Genomic DNA, 21,442 nt, shown 5'->3' on the forward strand with positions numbered 1-21,442 from the left:
GTTATTTGAATTATTTATTTTGTAAATTTTATGTATAAATTATCAATTAATTAAATTAAATTGATTTGATAATTATAATCACAAAAAATTATTATATTTGTTTTCAAATAAAATGAACAATTTAAGTCATGCATATTATCTATTTTTTTTTATTACAAATATAATAAGATTATAGAACTAAGATTATTGATCAATTTAATTTTTTTTATAAATTGTTCACACAAAAATTTTAAAATTGAACCACTTAACTTGTAGCATCTTCAAGTTCAAACAATAAAGTAGAGATAATCCTTTCTCATAATGAAATTTAACTATTGAAGTGAGTTTTAACCCTAGATTGGTCCCACTCATTTCAATTCAAACCACACATAGATATTTTTAGATATTAAACCAACACAGAGAGTGAGCAAAACAAAAGAGCAATAAAATCTTCATTTGATTTACATAATTACCCTACCTTTGATCAAAAGCGAAGAGAGGATTGTGATATGAAAAAGCTTGGACCCCAAGAAGAAAAAAAATTAAAAGAAGTCATTGTGGTTTTGTCCATGATGCCCCTAACTCTTTAGTTGTTGATAAAGTGTTTCCCTTTAGTCATTTTCAAGTAATCACAGTTAAAGTTTATTAAAAAGCAACCTTTTATGTGATTAACATGGTCATCTCCTAATAGTCTATTTATCAACACTAATAAGAGATTGAGTTGTTGTTGTTGTTGTTGTTGTTGTTTTTTTTTTTTTTTTTTTTTTTGCGCTATATAATTTCTCTTTTTATTTTTATTTGCTAAATTAAATCAAATCAAATTAAATTTTGTGTCATAATTAAATGGGTCGATTATATGAATAATTTTTTTGTCATTCTATTATGTCAAAGATTATACACTCAGTTAAATTAGATAAATTTATATTTTTTTAATTACTGCTTTCCATGTCACTTAAGATATTTCTCTCCCACTAATATTTTCATTTATGATAATCATTTTTTTTTTTCCTTCTTATCATTATATCTATAGGTTTTCTTTATATATAAGCAAACCATGTTGGACTTCATTTGGTTGTGGTTAAAACCAATTTATTAGCTAAAAAAATCAGTTTGCTAAAAGAATCTTGGTTTATTTGGCTGACTCATTTGTGCTGCGCCCAAAAAAAATCACTTTAGTCACTCTAAGAAAAAATAGAAATTTTTTAAAAATTAAAAATATATCAAACAAACTAACTTTCATAATATAAATATTATTGTGAGCTTATATTTTGCCAATAAGTTAGTTTATTCTTTCTCAACTTCAATCGGTGATACCTTTGTCATTTTGCTAATATATTCATTTTTTTCCTTGGACGTTTTCTAGTGTTATCATATATTTATCTAAGCACTCTCTTTTCAATTATACTCATTTTACAAATGTGTTTTTTTTATCCAACATTTTGTCTCAAAAACATTGGGGAAATTACAACTCTGGTCAACTTTCAAAAATAATTACGTACACATGGAAAATTTTATAACTTTAATTATTAAAATTTAGAATAAACTACTAATAGGTCTTAATAATTTGATCTAATTCCCATCAAGTCTTATTAAAAATAAGTATTAATAGAATCGTCGCTAAAAAGAATTTTTTGTGACAATTTTTTGCACATGTCTCTAAAAATTGACAATTAGTGACTTTTTTGTCACGATTTTTATAAATTTTTACTAAAACTTACAATTAGTGACATTTTTCTGTGACGAATTTTTCAAATTATCGCTAAAATTTAAAAATTAGTCACTTTTTTATAATAATTTTTTTAAACTGTCACTAAAATTTATAATTAGTGACATTTTTTATAATAAAATTTTCAAGATGTTGTTGAAAATTAACAATTAGTGAATTTTTTTAATAGTTTTTGAAAAACGTCATTAATTATTATAGAACTTATTAAATAATAAATCTACTTATTATGACCTACACGTAAGACCCCTAAAACTTATAAACTTTACTATCAATTTGAAATTTTATTTTCAACATTCAACTAAATTGTTATTTTTTCTAAATCATTGCTGCCATTATAACTACAACACTGCTGCAGGCCTCCAGTTGGGAACGACCCCCCACATACACGTGGGGGGCAAAGAGTGGGAGAAAAAAAAAATTTGTTAGACTAATCATCACCTACTGGGGATGCTGGGGTCTACCCCAGCGCGGGGGGGTGTTCTCCCCATTTTCCCTTATAAAAGTATACTACGTGCAAAGAGTGGGAGAAAAAAAAAATTGTTAGACCAATCATCACCTACTGGGGATGGTTCAACAAATTTTTAAGCCTAATTATATTATAATGTCATTCATTTTGCATAAGTTAAAATGAGATTTTTTTTTATTAAAATAGTCATAAAAAGACAAAATAGACTTTTTAGCCTAATAAGACAAAATCTCACATCCAAACTATAATTATTTTGTTTTGGGTAAATTACATTTACCTCCCCTAAGGTTTCTGACAAATACAGGGACCTCCCCTGTGTTTTGAATAATTACAGTAACACCCCTTACTTTACCTGACAATGTCAAGATTCCCCCATTCCGTCTATTTTGCCCAAACGACGTTAGTATCCAATAGAAAATGACTATGTGACCCTTGCTTTTTCTTGCAAAAAGACCAAAAAGCCCTTTGTTCACAAAATCCCTAATCAATTCATTCACAATACAAATCGAATTGTTCAGAGAAAGAAAAGAGAGAGGGAGGCGATCGTCGTGAACCGATCGTCGATTGTGAAGAAGACGAAAAAGCTTGAGGTTTTGAACCAATCGTCGTTGCCAGTACACAATGTAAAAGAGTTTCATCGGTGAGAAGTTGCTATTACAGCTTCCAGGTAAGATTTCGAACTCTGTAAGCTTCGAATAGTGTTTTAAAATGTGTGTTGATGATTTTCGAATATTTTTTTCCATCTTTTTTCTTACAAATTTGTTTGTATTCTGTGTTTGATTTGATGAAATGTATGTGAAAATGGTTTTCTTCGAAAATATATATTTAGAGTTTATATTTTATTTGCAAAATTTCTGACTGGAAAAAAGGAATTTGTTGAATATTACTATAATAGTAGTGTAATGTAGGGATTTAATATAAATTTCTGACTTTTTTTATTTTATTTATGAGATGTTTGTTTAGGGCTTTTATTTGATTTGCAAGGTTTAGGGCTTTTATTTGATTTGCAATGTTCAGGGCTTTTATTTGATTTGCAAAATTTCTGATTCGAAAAGAAGGAATTTGTTGAAAATTTATGAATTTATGATTTTCTGGGTGTTTTTCAGGAGATGTATGTTTAGAATGAATTTCTGATTTGTTGGGTTTTACTTATGATTGTTTAATATTAGTATAATTATACTGTAATTTACGGATTTCTTCATGTTTGCATATTTTCTTCAGTTAATTGTTGAGTACTGAGTTAATTTTTACATCATTTTTCTTCTTTTTCTTGTCAAGTTGTCATTGTATGGGCTTGCTTATTTTATTTTATAATTGGTACATCATTATGATTACAGTATGGCCGCATTTCCTTATTTTGATTTAATCATCAACTACAAAGGAAAAGTGGGAAGAGTGTTTGATGTGGACCCAAATATGTATTGCTACATTGATGCCTTGAAGGATGTAGCTGCAACAGTCCTGTCTCACATTTCTTGTAGTGAAGCAATATCAATCACATTGCATTGTGATATGCCTGGTACTGACGGAAGGAGATTAGTAGAAAATGATCTTGATGTGCTAGACATGTTTTATGTGCAAGGAAGGAGTAAAACAATTAACTTGTATGTAAACATAGAATATTCTATTGGAATGAGTGATGGTGGACATAAAAGTAATGTTGGAAATGAAAATCATGGAGTAGATGCTGTAGATATAGAGCAAGACTACCATACTGTAGATGTAGATGAAGAGTACCATCAGGACAATGTTTATGGGTTTAGTGATGAGGATAGGGATTGGAATGCAATTGCTGAGGATGAAAACCAATCAGATGCCAATGAGATTTTGAGTGATGATGATAATGAGTACTCAAGTGATGATGCTGAACTTAGTGATTACCAATCTGGTGATGATGAAGTGCCATATTCTACTACTGATGATGATTATGATGATGAAGCAGACTGTCTAGATGATGAAGAGATGAGGTTTCCAGGCATGAAGTATGATGGTACCTACAATGGGAAAGAGCCATATATAAATCAAAATGGAGAAGTTGTGTTGGAAGAAGGGATGATTTTTCCAGAAGTGAATACTTTTAGGGCTACATTAAGGGACTATGCAGTGCAAACTGGTTTCAAGATAGTAAGAGACAAAAATGAGAAGTCTAGAGTAACAGCCCATTGTGCTGCTGAGGGCTGCCCTTGGAGAATTCATGCATCTCCACTTCCAGATGGGATTAAAACCTTAGTACCTACTCACACATGTAGCAGGATGAACACAAACACTGAAGCTACATCAGCTTGGATTGCTAAAAAAATGGTTGAAAGTTTTAAGGACAATCCACACATGGGCTTAGATACCATGCAAATGAAACTGAATAAAATGTTTGGGATTGAGGCTTCAAGAATGCAACTGTATAGAGCCAAAAGGAGGTGCAAGGAGGAGCTGGAGGGTGATCATGGGAGCCAATGTGTTGTTGCCAACATATGCTAGTCAAATCAACAAAACAAACCTTGGCAGCTTGGTTGTCATAAATTATGACATACCCTCTACCCCAGTCTCAGAAGATGGAGAACAACCAGACCCTACCATTCCTCAATATCCATTGTTCCAAAGAATTTTCATATCATTTGATGCAATGAAAGCAGGGTTCATTAATGGATGTAGGCCATTCATAGGGGTAGATGGTTGTCACTTGAAGGGTCCCTATGGTGGTGTTTTAATTTCAGCAGTTGCCTTGGATGGAAATAATGGCTTGTTTCCATTGGCATTGGCAATAATAGAGGGTGAATGCAAGGACAGTTGGTCTTTTTTCTTGCACAACTTGAGAACAATCATAGAAGATGCACTACCTTCTAGACCATGGACCATCATGTCTAATCAACAAAAGGTACTTTACTGACATATTCAACAACTACTTTACTTACATAATTACAAATGATTCTCTAATTTTAAACTTGTAATACTTAGTAATGTTTCATTGTTTTTATATGCAGGGCCTTGATAAGATTGTGAGTGACATTATACCGGAGGCAACTCATAGAAGATGTTGCATGCACCTATATAACAATTTCAGAGCCAAATTTCCGGGTTTAATTTTGAGGAAGCAATTTTGGAGAGCAGCAAGGGCTTACAATCAGATGGAGTATGATAAGGCTATGCAAACCATTAAGGACCTGAACAATGATGCTTGCATTTGATTGTAGAAGGTTCCAGTTGAAGGAAGGTCTAGGCATGCATTTGATAGTAGGATTAGAAGTGATCACATCACAAATAACATGACAGAGTCCTTCAATAATTGGTTAGGAAATTTGAGAAGTCAGCCAATTTTAACTATGTTAGAGGGCATAAGGTGCAAGTTGATGGGTAAGTTTCAGATGAGGTACCAAAAGGCAATGCAATGGAAATCTAATGTCACATTGAATGTGAAGCAACAGCTTGAGGTCACACTGAAATGGTCAAGGACTTGCACAGTGGAGTATGCAGGAGGCAATGAGTATGAGGTGAAGGATAATGAGGGGGTTAATCACATTGTCCATATTGGGGCAATGACCTGTGTATGTAGACAGTGGGAAATATCTGGTCTTCCATGCAAGCATGTTGTGGCTGCAATTTCTCACAGTAGGTTAAACATAGAAGATTTGGTCCACCCCTACTATTCTAAGGCAACTTACTTGAGAGCCAATGGTGGAATGATACATCCCATCTTACACCATAGCATGTGGACACTTATACCTGGGGACCCTTTACAACCCCCACCACTGAAAAGATTGCCAGGAAGGCCGAGGACTTCAAGAAAGAGGGCTGCTCATGAGCCACCAGTTGGAACAAGTCAAACCAAAAGGTCTAGTACCTTGAGATGCAAATGGTGCATGCAATTTGGACACAACAAGAGAACTTGCCAAAGAGGTCCAGTCAGGGGTGAAGTATCTGTTGCTGGTAGGGGCAGTGGCACATCCAGTGGTAGAGGCAGTGGCAAAACTGACGGCACATCCAGTGGTAGAGGCAGTGCCAAAACTACTGGTAGGGGCAGTGGCAGATCTGTGAGTAGGGGCAGAGGTAGAGACAATTCAAGTGGGAGATGTAGTTCAGCTAAGAGGGGCAATGCAAGTGGTAGAGGCAACTCAAGTGGAAGGGACAGTTCAGCTGGGAGGGGAAATACAACTACAAGAGGAAGTTCAGCTGGGAAGGGAAGTTCAAGTGGGAGAGGCAAGGGCAAGGCCAACCATGCACAAGTAAGTTTTTTGTATTTGTTTTGCCTTTTCATTTGTGATTTTTATTTGTTTTCTATCAATTTATGATATTGATATGCATATTTATTACCTTACTTTGGTTTTCAATTTAGGATATTCCAAGAGGGACCCCCCAATGCCTGCTGAATGTGTGACACAGGTCACACAACATCATGTTAGTTATGAACTTACTTATGAAGTTACAATGAAATTAGCTAAGTTGTTGATATTTGTTTGTTTGTGACACAGGCCAGACAACATCAATTTATTTGTTTGTTTGTTTGTTTGACTTTTTTTGCAGATGACTTAGCTAAGTTGTTGATATTTTGGGTACAAGGATTAACATAGGTTAAAGGTATAAAATATATGTTGCTTGACTGTATAGTTAGTGAGGATCATGTTCCACTTTTTTGTATTTTTGTAGTGGACATGCAATGCTAAGAATAGCAATATGATGATGTGGCCATTTTTGTTTTTTTGTAGTGGCCATGAAGTATTTTATAACTGATGATGTAACTGAACATATCTGATAGGAATGATGTAAGTAAACTACTTGAACATATTTTACAACAATCATGATGTAATTAAACAGGTGCATATTTATGGAATGGTTTTACTTGCTGTTTAGATTATGTTTACAGGTCATTATGTTATTCAAATGAGATGTGCATATTTACATAACGCTGAAATAACTTCATCATATTTATATATGGTCCATTACAAAACATATTGCATTACAAGGTCTATTACCAAATATTACAAAACCTTACATAAGGGCCATTACAAAAGGGCCATTACAGGGCCATTACAAAACATTAGGTGAATCATTACCATTACATTTTTAGAGCAACCATTAGGGAAATCAAACACATCACAAAATTCATGATCATTATCATCTTTATAAACCCCATGTTTGCTTCAAGTACTTGCATCCTTGTTTGCATAGCCCCCATTTGGTTCATTAAATTCGTTGCAGGACTTTCTTCTTCATAGGATAAAGTGTGTCTGTTAACAGTTGTTTGAGTGTCTTCCATCATCATTTCTCCTCCAACAGATGAGTTTACTGGTTTGCACCACTCCCAGAATCCGCATTTCCCATTTGGGCATAAATAATACAATTTGCCTCTATTTTTTTCAGATTCAGTGACTTTAATTGTTGCTTTGCTCCCACAGTAACAGATCTTGCTTCTATATTTCATCACCCCTCCTCCATTACTTGATGATGATATATCCATCCAGTGAACCTACATTCATGAAATGTGAGAGTTATAATGCATTTTCAGGACATATATTGATGGGACATACCTGTGTTTGTGTTTCATTTCTCAATAATGGATCATAGTTATAATGCATTTTCAGGACATATATTCATGGGACATACTTGTGTTTGTGCTTCATTTCTCAATAATGGATCATAGTTATAATGCATTTTCAGATGCAATTTTTTTTTTTTTTATAAATAGTTAATGTGACTGGGAACATGTGTTGTGCTTGTGCTTCATTTCTCAATAATGGGCATAGTTATAATGCATTTTCATATGCATTTTTTTTTTAAATAGTTAATGTGACTGGGAACATACCTGTGTTGTGCTTGGCCCTTTCTTCTTTTTGTTGTTCTTTAGTTTTGGTTGCCTCTCTAAATTTTTCTCTTCCACTTGGATTTACTGAAGTGAAGCTGGAGAGACTCTAGCATTTGCTATATATAGATGGGTTGAGGGTATTATGGGCATTTTATTGTTTACATTTGATGACATAGGCAGGGTCTGTTAGGGGTTTAAACGGCTGTCAACTTTTGGGGGAAACTTGACATTGTCAGGTAAAGTAGGGGGTGTTACTGTAATTATTCAAACCACAGGGGAGGTCCCTGTATTTGTCAAAAACCTTAGGGGAGGTAAATGTAATTTACCCTTTTGTTTTTTCTCTTACAAAAGTCAAAAAGTCTATCTCAAACGAGACTTTGGAGTGTTTTAGGAAGTTGGTAAAAACCTAATTTTTTTGACTTTTTTAGTCTATTTTGTCTTTTTGTGGGTGAAAAATATGAGAGGTGATGTGACCTAAAATGGGTAAAAAATTAAAAGCTAACTTTTTACCCTCTTTCCAGAAGACCTCTTTTTAGCCTCAGACTAAAATAACTAAAAAATCAAAAAATAAATCTACTTCCCAAACAAATGAGTTGTGCTTTGAAGGATAGCTTCCAACTACTCCACCTTGCCTACAAATTGTATTATATAATATATCTATATAGATTGTGTGTAATTTCATTTTTTATAAATATAAATTATGTATTACTAGTCATATAAAAAGTTGATTAGTAAACTTAATGATCTGAATTATTTATTTTGTTAAACTCATTAATCAAATAATTAATGAAAAAATTAAATTAATCGAATATTAATAACTAATGAACAAATCACATTTATTTACAAAAATTAAACAATTTATTCTTAAAATTACGTTTGTAGTCTGTTATTTAAAAATAATTATGATCCAATTATGTGATTACTAATATTCAATCAACCTAATTTTCACACAAATTATTTTTTGACAAACCCAATAAATTGAACAAATCAGATCACGTAGACAGGTCTAAGAATTTATTAGTATGTTTTTGTTTAATAAATTAATTGAAATATTTTTTTTTTCTTTTACCCATGGAATACTGCACTCGCTCTCTCTCTCTCTCTCAATGCAGGCATGGCAGGCAGACCAACCTGAGATGGTAAGGCTTTCGAATTCTTTACTCAAAGTCCTTGTTTTTGTTCTCAGCTTATAGGTTATAATTGTTTAGTGGTTTGATTTGTGTGTTGGGCGGGGTGGGGCGGGGTGGGGAATCACACTCCCCGATCTCCGATGGTGAAAATCTCTCCGTTCCCGACCCCCGACGGGGACCCTATTACCCAGATGTGTCACCCAACTGAGGAAAAAATCTCTTCATGTGCCGCACTTTCCCACACTGATAACAAGTGAGTAGCTACCCTCTCTCTTAACTCTGGTCTATCATTTTAAACTTGCTTTTTAACCTAAAGAGTCCGTAGGAGCCTTAATTTCAACCAAGCATGAGTTTGAATCTTTCTAAATGTACTTCTTAATGCAAAGAGCACGTAAGACCTTAGTTTCAACCAGTGAGATTCCCTGTAGGTGAGCGCTAAGGGACAATACTTCCTAATAGATATAACAGATATGTGAAGTAGCATACCTACATATCTATTTTTTTCACCAAAAAAAAAAAATATAGGCATGGCATACTTGAATTTCACAAAAGAAAGACAGAACAGAACTTAGCCGGTACGATAAACTGAAATTATTTTTCTCAAAAAAAAAAAAAGGTGAGTTACACTAATGATCCCTATAGTTTGGGATTTGTGTCACTATAATCCCTGACTTTTCAATGGTGAACATTCAACCCAAAATTTTGAATCTTGTTTTAAATAAAGACAATTGAAGATATCATTACTTAATTTCTAAGTCAAATCTTCAATTTGATAAAATATAAACTAATTTGACAAAATTAAATATCAAAAAAATATTTTTAAATTTTTAAAAATTATTTTTATCCACTAAACATAAAATTATGTAAATTGATAAATTTTTTAGACTTTATTTATTTATTTTACTAAATTAATTTTTATTATGTGTTTAGATAATAATCATGTAATAAGTGGTTATTTATATTTTAATTAAATTAGTTTTTCTTTTTTTAAAAATCAAATATGGCTACAATTTTGATATCATAATTAAACCAATCAATTAAATGAAAAAATCCAAAATTAAAAATATTTCATATATTAAATATATCGATCACACATTAAAATCGTAATAATTACCCATTACATGATCGTCATCCAAACACATAATAAAAATTAATTTAGTAAATAAATAAATAAATACCTAAAGATTTATCAAATTTTACATAATTTTATCTTTAATGGGTAAAAATAATTTTTTGACATTTATTTTTGTCAAATTAGCTTATATTTTACTAAATTAACGATTTTATCCTTAAAATTAAGCAACGATAACTTCAATTACCCTTATTTGGAATAAAATTTAAAATTCAAGATCAAATATATTACAATTGAAAAATTAAGGACTAAAGTGACATAAATCCAAACCATAGAGGTTGTTAGTGTAATCCGCCCAAAAAAATTGGGGGGCTGAAATTATATCACAGAGGTTAATAGTACATGTATTTTAAATATATAAAAAAAAAAAAATTCCATAAATTAAAACCCCCAAAAAATACACAAAATCGGCCCTTAAACATAGGCCAAGAGTGAGTCTTCGCATCATTTCTTCTCAAAATTTTAGCAGCTTCGCAGAACTGCAGATGCATAATAAACGCCTACTTTACTACAGCAGTCTTCCATGGTTTTCGTGGGGCAACAACCTTTGTTTATTGGTTCTGCTACAATACAACATACGAAAGTAGATAGCATATCATCTATATTCACTAGCCATGACAGAATTAACACTCCCATGGCTGATGAAATTGAAGACTTGTCTCAGATTTCCTCTAGACGGTCGAGCATTTATTGCAAATTTACAGATGAACACCAGTCGTCTTCGCATCTCCAACTTAGTAATGCATGTCTGACCGAAAGATTCCCCATCATCAAACAATCCTGTTGAAAAGTGTCCAAAATTTGAGAAAAAATCAAAACAATGCTGATCTTTTTTTCACTTTATGCATTTAAGACCACCGATGCAACGTACAAAAAACAGTACACACCAATTGCATTATCAAAGAAGTCGAAGAAAATAAAGAGCACCATACTTGTAATGGAATTACATTCAAAAGGAAAGTTGTCAAATATGATTTCCTCTGGTTCTAGACATGAAAAATTAATTCTATGAAGGGTCTTCGTAATATCTCACAGAAAGTTAGGGCTTGAAATAGAATTATTTCTTAAAAGTGTACCTTCATCAGTGAATAATGATGTCAAGATTGCCAAAGAAGCACATATACTAATATCTTCCCCTGGAAACACACAAAACATAATGCAATCACTCAAGGCACAATATACATAAAAAATTCAAAATAAGTGATAAAATAAACCTGTAAGAAGATAGTGATGGGCAGCCAAAGAAACAAAGAACGGAGATCCTAAAATAATGTTTACATATTATAGAAAGCAAACATTTTATATGCTATGTAAAACAAAATAACATAGGTCCAACTGCTACATGGATCAATGTCATTCCCATGCCAGATCCTGATGTCTCTTGGTGTAACTCTCCAGGGAAAGACAGGACAAATGAACATTACACTTACCATTATTGCAGCAAACTAGAAGTTTCTTCCCTCTTCTTAGGTTTATCTTTGCAAAATTCAGCACAGAAGGGAGATTTCTTAACAAAGAAAACCTGTCCAATTTTGAGTTCTAGCCAGAAATAAAGAAAAAAAAAAAGCAGAAAATTAGCAAGACAATTACTAAAAGAGACCAATAAAAAGTTCCAACCTTTAAATAGTTAGATCCCTTAAGTCCCTAAATACTTTGTGATAAAAACATCACATACCACAATTGGTAGGTGTAAATATGCTTCAGGATTGTTAGCACCGATGGAGACTGACTCACTATCACAGTTCAATATGCAATCAACATCAGATACATCAGCAGCTGCATCAGGAATATAAACCACAGTGAGGTAAGTGGAACAGAATAGAAAATTAATTTTTTTCCAAACATGCAAGGAAAAAAAAAAAAAGGGATAGCATAAAGATTTTTTTTTAATATAAAAAGAAAAGGTGCAGCAATATGAGCACACAGCCACAACAAGATGACAATGTAGCAATGCAATTAGAGCATAATGCCGTGAAGTAGGTACCGGATGAAGCTGTGCCATGAGCACAAAGCAAACTATTCTTTCTCCATTTATGTCCAATGTGAAGGGCTATCCTCCAAAATTACACAAGATACGATATCATAATTCCGCTCCTACGTAAAATTAGACTACAGTGATGATATGAACAGAGAAAAATTATACAGAATGCTATGGTTGGTTTTGGTCATATAACTTCAAAGCCAAAGACACATAGGGATGGCAATCTAAAACCGGCCCGATGGTGACCCGACCCCCCGACCCCAAATTGAGCGCTTATTCCCCGAAAAATATCTCCCACGGGCCGGGGATGATATTCAAAAAAAAATCCCCAATGATGTTCGGGCCGGGGACGGGGATACATGTCCCAACCCCGAACCGGCCCGGCCTCAGCCCCATTTTCCCCCCGAAATAAAATTACAATTCTACCCCTGTCTATATATATTTGTGTGTCGGCTGCTATGCTCCCTCAAACAATCATACTTGTTAAAATCCACCCACTACACAACTACCACCTCACCTACTCCACTAAACCTAACCCACTACACCACTATCACCTCCACTTCACCTACTCCACTAAACCTAACCCACTATACCACTACCACCTCACCTACTCCACTAAACCTAACCCACTACACCACTATCACCTCCACTTCACCTACTCCACTAAACCTAACCCACTATACCACTACCACCTCCACTTCACCTACTCCACCTACCACCTACTACCACCTACTCTTCTATATATAGGAATCTTGTAATCTATCAATCAAGACATCAATCAATAATACATAAATTCTTACATGGTATCAGAGCAAGGTTAAGAATTTAATATTTTTTCGCTTCACCGGCGGGCGGCAACCTCGCCTTGGCCGCCCGCCGGACCTCAACCTAGTCCGCTAGAATTGTCTACTACATACCTACCTCCTCATCATATCTTCATAACATCTCATTCTCTCTCGGCATCATAGTAGCCGTGATACTGCTCATACTTCTGGACAGCGGAGAGAACATCGTCTTTCTCGATCTTTCCGCCGACGCCGGTGGCGAGATCCAAGGCTCCGGCTTTCGACATCACTCTCCCCAAATAGTCCATAGCAGCTTCTCCACCGGAAAGATACTCCTAACAGCAGCGGAAAAAAGGTGTTTCCCTCAGCCAAACAAGGCTCAATAGCTGTGGTCCTCATCAAAATACGTGTAATTGCTACTCCTGAACTTGGTTTCCCTATCCTTGCTAACAAGCTTCTCAAATGCTTCCGGGCCATGTTCTTCTATGTACTTCTCAGCAGCAGTTAGAATGTCATCTGGCTTACTGAAGATGTCCTTCTTCCTTGGGACATACTAGACGTTAACAGTCTGCTGTGGGTTAAGAAAGAAAGGCCTCAAATAATGCTCATAAACATATGCAGCACCACTGATACTCTTTATGATGGTGGATATTTCAATGCCATTACAACACAGCACCTTGAAATTTATTTTATTTTATTTTCTTATCTCTCTTTCTGACCATTACAACACAGCACCAGCACACTTGTTCCCACCTTTCATCATGGTCTCCACTTTCTTTTTCTTTTTTTATATTTATTTTAATCCATCTTTTTTGAAAACAAAACCAATATCACTTTTTTTAATTCCTTAATTTATTTTAATAACATGAGTGGCCTCTCTTTTCCACCATCTCCCTCTTTTTCTACACAATATTTTTGTACCACCGCCCACTCCATGATTTCCATATTAATATTATTATTATTATTATTATTATTATTATTTTCACAAAAAAAAAAAAAAAAAAAAAAAAAAAAATCATTCCAGTTGATTTTTCTGCCTTACCACACCTACCATTCGAGTTTGCCAAACACACTTATTTTATTCATGTCAGGATCAACCCCGATCATAATTTTACACGAGAAAAAAAAAAAAAAAAAAACCACCATAACACACCCAACACCCACAGTGGGATTTTTCTTCTCTACTCTGCTGCAGATCTCTTCTTCTTTCCTCCGTCCTGGGCGGCCCTTGACGGTGCTGCCTCCGTGTTTCCTACGCCGCCGAGCACGTTCACTCCTCCATACTCCTCCACTGCAGCATACGGCGGACCTCCAAATCGGAACATCACAGTGGCCTTCCGCTTCAGCTCCTTATTTTCTGCTTTCAGCACACTTATCTCTGCTCGCGCATCCTTATACATGCGTTGGAGCAGAGCCAGCTGGGAATTTAAATGCTGCACCTCATTTGTCCTACTCTGCAGCCGGTTCGACAAATTTGTGACCGCCGTCATGGTTTCCACGCATGACTTCAGAGTATACTGATTAGCCTCAATATCAGTTTGCACCGCCATTTTTTGCTCCACCGACCGCATCGGAAAGTTTAATGGAGCAAAACCAGAGGTGTTTGGTTGAGGTTCACTGGCCACCGCACCAGTTATTTCTCTTGTGGGCTCGTTCAGTTCTGGAAAGAGCGTGAGCAGGTTCTGGGTAGCTGGACGGGAAGAAGAGGCCATGTTTTTGGGTTGCTAAGTGTTTCAGCGAAATAGCAATTTCAGACTGGTAATGTTCGGAAGGGTTGGTGACAGAATGGCAACAAAGTGTTCCACAGTTTCTCTCTCCGCAGAGGCAGAGTTTTTTCAGCGAAGGGTTGGTTTCAGAGGTTTCAGAATGGTATGCCTCAGCCTCAGCCTTCGTCTTGGTTAAATAGCCGAGGCAGCCACGCGTATCGCGCGCCTCTTGCCGCCCGACAAACTGGCACGCCTTTTCATGGCACATCTTTTGACAAAGTGGACACGCCTTTTGATGGCACGCCTTTTGATGGCACGCCTTTTGATGAATTGGGCACGCCTTTTGATGGCACGCCTTTTGACAAAATTGGGCACACCTTTTGAGGGTGCAACTTTTTAAGAGTCCGACAAGACTCTGTAAACTGTCCCGACATTGATTCCGGTTAGCTCCTTCATGGGTCCGACAAGACTCTGTAAACTGTCCCGACGTTGATTCCGGTTAGTTTCTACAAGGGTCCAGCAAGACTCCGTAAACTGTCACCACAACTGTCACAACATTGTCTGCTACAACGGTCCGACATGACCCCATAAACTGTCTTCTACATCGGTCTGACACCGCCATCCAGTGTCCTCTACACCGTTATGACACCACCATACAGTGTCCTCTACATGGTTATGACACCCCCATACAGTGTCCTCTACAACGTTATGACACCACCATACAGTGTCCTCTACATGGTTATGACACCCCCATACAGTGTCCTCTACAACGTTATGACACCACCATCCAGTGTCTTCACCAATGGTCTGACACGACCATACAGTGTCTCTTATCCTCTTTTATTTTTATGTATTTTCTTGTTTTGTTACTCTCTCCAAACTCAAGTTGGTTAGTTCCTATCCCCCTTGAGTTTGCGGGGGGCTGTTAAAATCCACCCACTACACAACTACCACCTCACCTACTCCACTAAACCTAACCCACTACACCACTATCACCTCCACTTTACCTACTCCACTAAACCTAACCCACTATACCACTACCACCTCACCTACTCCACTAAACCTAACCCACTACACCACTATCACCTCCACTTCACCTACTCCACTAAACCTAACCCACTATACCACTACCACCTCCACTTCACCTACTCCACCTACCACCTACTACCACCTACTCTTCTATATATAGGAATCTTGTAATCTATCAATCAAGACATCAATCAATAATACATAAATTCTTACAATACTCACACACGACTTCATTTCGCGTGAGAAAAATGAGAGAGAGAGAGAGAAGAGAGTCCATCCTCGCCGATCTCCTCCGCCGAGAGAAGAGCTGCTCCGCCGATCTCCTTCACCGCCCCCCTCCGCCGATCTCACAGCGCCGCTCCTCCACCGCCCTCCTCTGCCGTCGTGCCGATCTCCTTCGCCACCCTCCTCCGCGATCTCCTCTGCCGCCTGACTCTTTCCGCCTCTCTTTCTCTATGTGTTATATATACACACATATATATATATATATATATTAGATTGCAGCTCAGATCTATCTCTCTCTCTACTTAGATCTATCTCTCTTTACTTAGATTTGTGTGTTGTTGATGTTGTTTGATGATATTGTTGTTGATGATGTTGTTTGAATCGTCGTTCTTGTTGCTACTGTTTTGTTTTGTTGTTTTTTTTTTTTTTTTTTCTTTTGATCCGGGGAATTTTCGGGGTCGGAGAAATCCGATCCCCGTTAGGGGACGGGGATGGTAATAGGTTCCCGTTGGGGGTCGGGGCTGGGGACGGGACATTCTTACCATCGGGGATCGGGGACGGGGAGGGTGATCCCCGGCCCCGCCCCGCCCCGCCCCGTTGCCATTCCTACACATCAAGGTGGCTTCTAGCTTCAAAAAATGCAATAGAGATTTTTCATGTTTAAAATTTTCCACTACACTACTGCACACACCTAACCATTTTTATTATTATTATTTTTTTAATCAGCAACAAAAGCAAACACCATTATCACTACCAATTTCCTGTATAAGTTGCTACCAAAACATGATCTCTGGAGCTTACCATGGCCAAAACTTCCAACATGACCATCATAGCCTCCATCCACCACCTGATCAACAAGACCTCCAAATCAATACCACCAACTGGCATGTGAATAGCCCCCAAAAATCATTTGATAAAGGAATTCCAACATGATGATGATAATTTGACTCTGCAGTGTCAAAATACCTATGGTTTTCCCTCAAGGCCAAATTTAGATATTATATAGGCCATAGCAACTTAATTTTAATTTCTAATTCTCTGTATTTCAAACTAATAAATTACTACTAAGCGTACGTAAGCTAGCAATGCCACTTTGGTCCATAAGACATTTCCAAGCCCTAATCTAAACAATACTGTCCAAAGAAAATGAATACCTCTAAATTTGCCTTTCATATTTACTTATGAGGGAACAAAAAGTAAACAGCAAAAAACAAATAGTTTTTTTGGGTAACCAAAAAACAAAAAAAACAAATAGTGCAAACAACTAATTAAAGCATTTCCGCCAGGAAACAAAAATGACTTAATTACCATACCAAATCGAGTTGCACCCACTGCAAGATTAGTTGAACCCAGCCAAAATATTGTGCAATCATCACTGAAAGACTTAGCATTGTTTTCAATGTCTGGAATCTCGAAGTCCATTTTTGGTTCATCAACAGAAAAATGACCGTTGCTCCCTGACAACTTCAACGCCTTGACAGATAACTGAGGAGCATTCTGCCCCCTTTGTGCACGGTATACTCTGTCCTTTTCAACAATATCGGCCACCTTCTGGTTACACAAATCAGGCCCCAAGTTAATAAGATCATATGCATGATTCCAGAAAAGGTTTGGCGACAAACCCCTAGCCCAACTCTCTTCATCATCCCCAGCTCCAGATATATAATTCCAGCTAAACTCTGAAGTACTCCTGTGCTGGAAATTGCCGCTTGAGGAAGATGCTGAAACAAGTATGATAGGAGTGAAATCCCAAGAATTATATTCAGGCACTTCATTTAACCAGATGACAGTTTTTTGTGAAATCCATAGGGGACGTAGCGGCTTTTTCAAGGATGATGCAAGAGAGGCAATATCAGCTCCACTGGTTTCCAATTGCTCGGTCCAACCTTCCAAGCGATCCTCAATAGAAGCTCTCTCTGTTCCGGAAACCCAGAGGGGTAGATGCAGGGAACAGTCCCAGTCAGGAAAGACTTTTCCGGTATCTTCAGTATGCTGATCAGAAGTGTTTGATTCCTGTTGGAACACAATAACACCAGAAAGATATATCAATGATTATTGGACCAACTCATGGATAATGTGACACATTGATGACTCAACAAATTGGCACAAAGCATTATGTAATGTGCATTGAGCACAGATTAGAAACTTTGCAGCTTTTATCATATAAAGAGAAAAACAACAGAAACCACATGGAAGCACAAATGTTCTAAACTTTTTACTATAACGTGTAAAAACCTGCATTAGAACCCAAAACTGCCATATTCCAAAAACTCCATAGGGTCAATTACCCAATTCTCCAAGTTAAAAGTTAAAAATAAAGTAGCCTTCATAGGGTAAATCATTAAAAAAATGTTCGGTAGTCTTCCTTATTATAGACATAAATACAAAAACAAGATGCAAGACAAGTCAAGTATTGTCACAAAGCAACATAGTTATGGTAATAGAAAAGATCGCCTCAAAGGGATAACATACCCTCAAAAGATTCTTTTGTACGTACAAATACTTACATAAATTTGAATATATAAACCTAGATCATAGTTGTCAAATCGGGATTCGTATCGTGAATCGAAATGGCCTCGTACCGAATCGCGAATCGAATCGAATCGTGAATCGTAAAGATTCGGTCACTTTTTTTAAATTACTTAAAAACATATATCTACATATTTAAATGTTAAATATATCTTATGAATATAAAATATTTAGACTTAAATCAACAAAAATGTTATTTTGAATGATAATCACCTAATTTAATAGGTAAGAAGTTAACAAAGATTCCTATGTAAAATCACCAACTTACCTTCTTTTTTTTTTTTTTTTATAGATATTTTTTATCAACCATTCTTAATAAAGATAATAACCAAATAGACAAACTATTAATTTCTAAAGTAACAATAGTTAACAACGATATTGATATTTGGACAATAAGCACATATACTTTTCTAAGTAAGAGTAACCAAATAATAGGAAAGAATTATTTAGGATATTTTATTTTAAAGCCTAAAACATTTTAAAAGGTATAACTGACCTCACACATGTAATATTCAATTTAATAAAATAGTAATAGATAATTCATAGTGTAACTTTAATCTTAAACATCTTTAGAAGATATATTACAATTTTTTGAAGGGAAAAAAAATGAGAAGAAATGTTAAAAATATGTTAGGTCTGACTGAATCTGATTGGATCCTATAAAAAACTCCATGATCACTAAAATAACAACAAATCATATACATATGTTGGTTATTTTGGTATTAAATGCTATTAGAAGGTGTATTATGTTATTTTCACTAAAAAGATGAAAAAAATGAGTCGAAAATATGTCGAACATAATAATTTCAAAAATTGCATGAATCGTAAAAAGTGAATCGAATCGTGAATCGATTGTGAATCGTGCGATTCACTAGAGATTCACTTCCAAAATAGATTCACTCATAGATTCGTATCGATTTTGCAAAAATTGTGTATCGAATCGCGAATCGAATCGCGAATCGTAAGATTCTGATAACAGAGACCTAGATTATTGTAGAGAGAGAGAATTTGTTTCCTAAGGTTTGGGTCTTTGAAAATAAATAGGGAGATAGAAAGACAAAGGATGGAATATAATAAGCCTGTTAGTTTGAACCCTTTTTCTAGCAAAAAATATCAAAAATCAAATTCAGCGAATCAAACCAATTCAATTCTATGATTCACTGATTCATCTACGATTCACAGTTATTTGGAATTCAAGCAACCTGTTTGTATCAATTCGAATCATGAATTGTGCAATTCTAATAACAGAGACCGTAGCAATTTTACACTGACCACTTTTGACATTTTTAATAACCATACTATGGCTAAACCATATATGCAAGTTAAAATGACCAGCAGCACCTGATCACTGCTAAGTGTACAGTCCCACTTTGTTCCACAACATGACATAGAACTATCAACTATAAGGCTAGTATCAAACTCCCTGCTTGATAGTCTTCAATCTTCAGCTGCACATAGATTCCCATGATGAAATACTATTTTATACCAAAAAGGAATTAACAGTGCCAACAGTACAAACTAAATCAACATATTTACTCAAATATGCAATGTATTCATTGACCATAAACCAAAACCATGACAGCAATCATAAACAAAAGAAGATATAAAAACCAACTTCAAAATTATAACCATTTTAATTCTAATTGTTGAACAGAACTGCAATGGACGACATTTGATCATCAAGTTAGAACAAGATGTTATCATCACTTACTCCCTCCAATGGTATTCCTGATCCACACATCTTGTTCCGAACATTTAAAATAGATCGATTCAACACACATGTCCATATTGGTATTGTCTTCGACATACTGTCTGGAAATCTCTTCCCTTTCCTAGTTGAATCAATGATTATACACCCTCCCCGCTGCCCTACCCATCAAAAAAAACGAAGGAAAGAAAACCTTTAAATATATAACACACGAACCAGTATGTGCTTGAGAATAAGAGAGGAGTCGCAAAATGTACTAAAATTTAAAGTAAAATACACAAGAAAAATCACTAATTTCAAACAAGCACAGATCACAAATTCACCATTTCTGGAAAAAGCAAGATTCCAAAATTTCCTTCTTTTGTATAACTCATTCACAACATTTGCATATATATATGTATATATATATAATATACAGAACTACATATACAAAGGTTGACAATGGTTTTGATCACCCACATTTAAACACACCCTCTCATTGAAAAAGTATATTTATTGACCCCTTTGAATTTTTTTTTTTGAAGTGTGTAAGTTCGTACAGAGCAGATAAACAACATATGTGAAGTATACTCGAAAATCATAATTACAGACAGACAGAGAGAATGAAAGGGGTAGCGTACCGGCGAGGAGGGCGACATGGAGGTTGAGGCGAGAGGTGTTGAAGGACCAATTGTTGTTGTGGCCATCGGTGGATTTGAAGTAGCAAGTATAGTCGAATTTGGGGGAGTACCAAAGTCCGCACCGGAGATTTGCGAGGACTGCGAGCTCCGGCCATAGCTGCGCGATCTCTCCCACGAAGATGGAGTCCTCGTAGATTGATCGGAGTGCGTTGTAGAGAGAGTTCTCTTTGCGCTTTATGCTTCTCGAGGCTCTGTATATGCTCATCCTCTCCTCGTCCTCCATGCCTCACAACACAAGTCTCTGCTTCGCAAGGAACACCTAGGGTTTTCCTTTGCTTTGCTTTGCTTACAGAGGCAGGCAAGGCAACTAATAATTAAAATTGTCTGTGTTGTATGTACTATTTTGGAAATTTTCATTATGATTTGTTGCCAAAATGTAATTTTGAAGATATTTGTTCTCAAACTGAAAATAAAGGAAATTTTGTTGTCGAACCAAAGATTCAACAAGATTGGGAAAATTTTATAAACAATAATGCTTGAGACCATTAAAAGTGGTGCTCTAAAAGCACCATTAGTAATGTAGCAGTGGACGAGACCTATTGCTTGTGTCTTATTTTTTTTATTTATTTATT

At 35.6% G+C, this 21,442-nt stretch overlaps 1 protein-coding gene across 2 annotated transcripts; it reads right to left on the reverse strand.

Annotated features, from left to right (window-relative positions):
* Window positions 1-10,508: 10,508 nt before the first annotated feature.
* On the reverse strand, window positions 10,509-21,205 carry LOC114280035 (initiator tRNA phosphoribosyl transferase family protein). Of its 2 annotated transcripts, none has more exons than XM_028222353.2 (7): window positions 20,811-21,205; window positions 20,194-20,346; window positions 17,267-17,966; window positions 11,903-12,003; window positions 11,658-11,766; window positions 11,304-11,363; window positions 10,509-11,007 (listed from the first exon to the last, which is right to left on the reverse strand). In XM_028222353.2, exons 1-7 carry the CDS (start codon window positions 20,874-20,876, stop codon window positions 10,823-10,825), a joined length of 1,374 nt encoding a protein of 457 aa, XP_028078154.2. In that variant the 5' UTR covers window positions 20,877-21,205; the 3' UTR covers window positions 10,509-10,822. The 2 variants fall into 2 exon arrangements, with proteins under 2 accessions (XP_028078154.2, XP_028078151.2); XM_028222350.2 differs by having other exon boundaries at window positions 20,194-20,351; window positions 20,811-21,204.
* Window positions 21,206-21,442: the final 237 nt, after the last annotated feature.

The sequence above is a fragment of the Camellia sinensis genome, chromosome 5 (genome assembly GCF_055761805.1).
Source record: "Camellia sinensis isolate YWXY chromosome 5, ASM5576180v1, whole genome shotgun sequence".
NCBI lineage: Eukaryota > Viridiplantae > Streptophyta > Magnoliopsida > Ericales > Theaceae > Camellia > Camellia sinensis.

Bases quoted from the DNA above. Each gene is read 5' to 3' on its own strand.
- LOC114280035 (XM_028222350.2), bottom strand. From the start codon at position 21,093: ATGGAGGACGAGGAGAGGATGAGCATATACAGAGCCTCGAGAAGCATA. The intron at 12,004-17,266 runs GTATGGTAATTA...TTCCTGATGCAG, and splicing joins AGTGGGTGCAACTCGATTTG to CTGCTGATGTATCTGATGTT. The intron at 11,364-11,657 runs GTAAGTGTAATG...GTGTGTTTCCAG, and splicing joins TCTAGTTTGCTGCAATAATG to GGGAAGATATTAGTATATGT.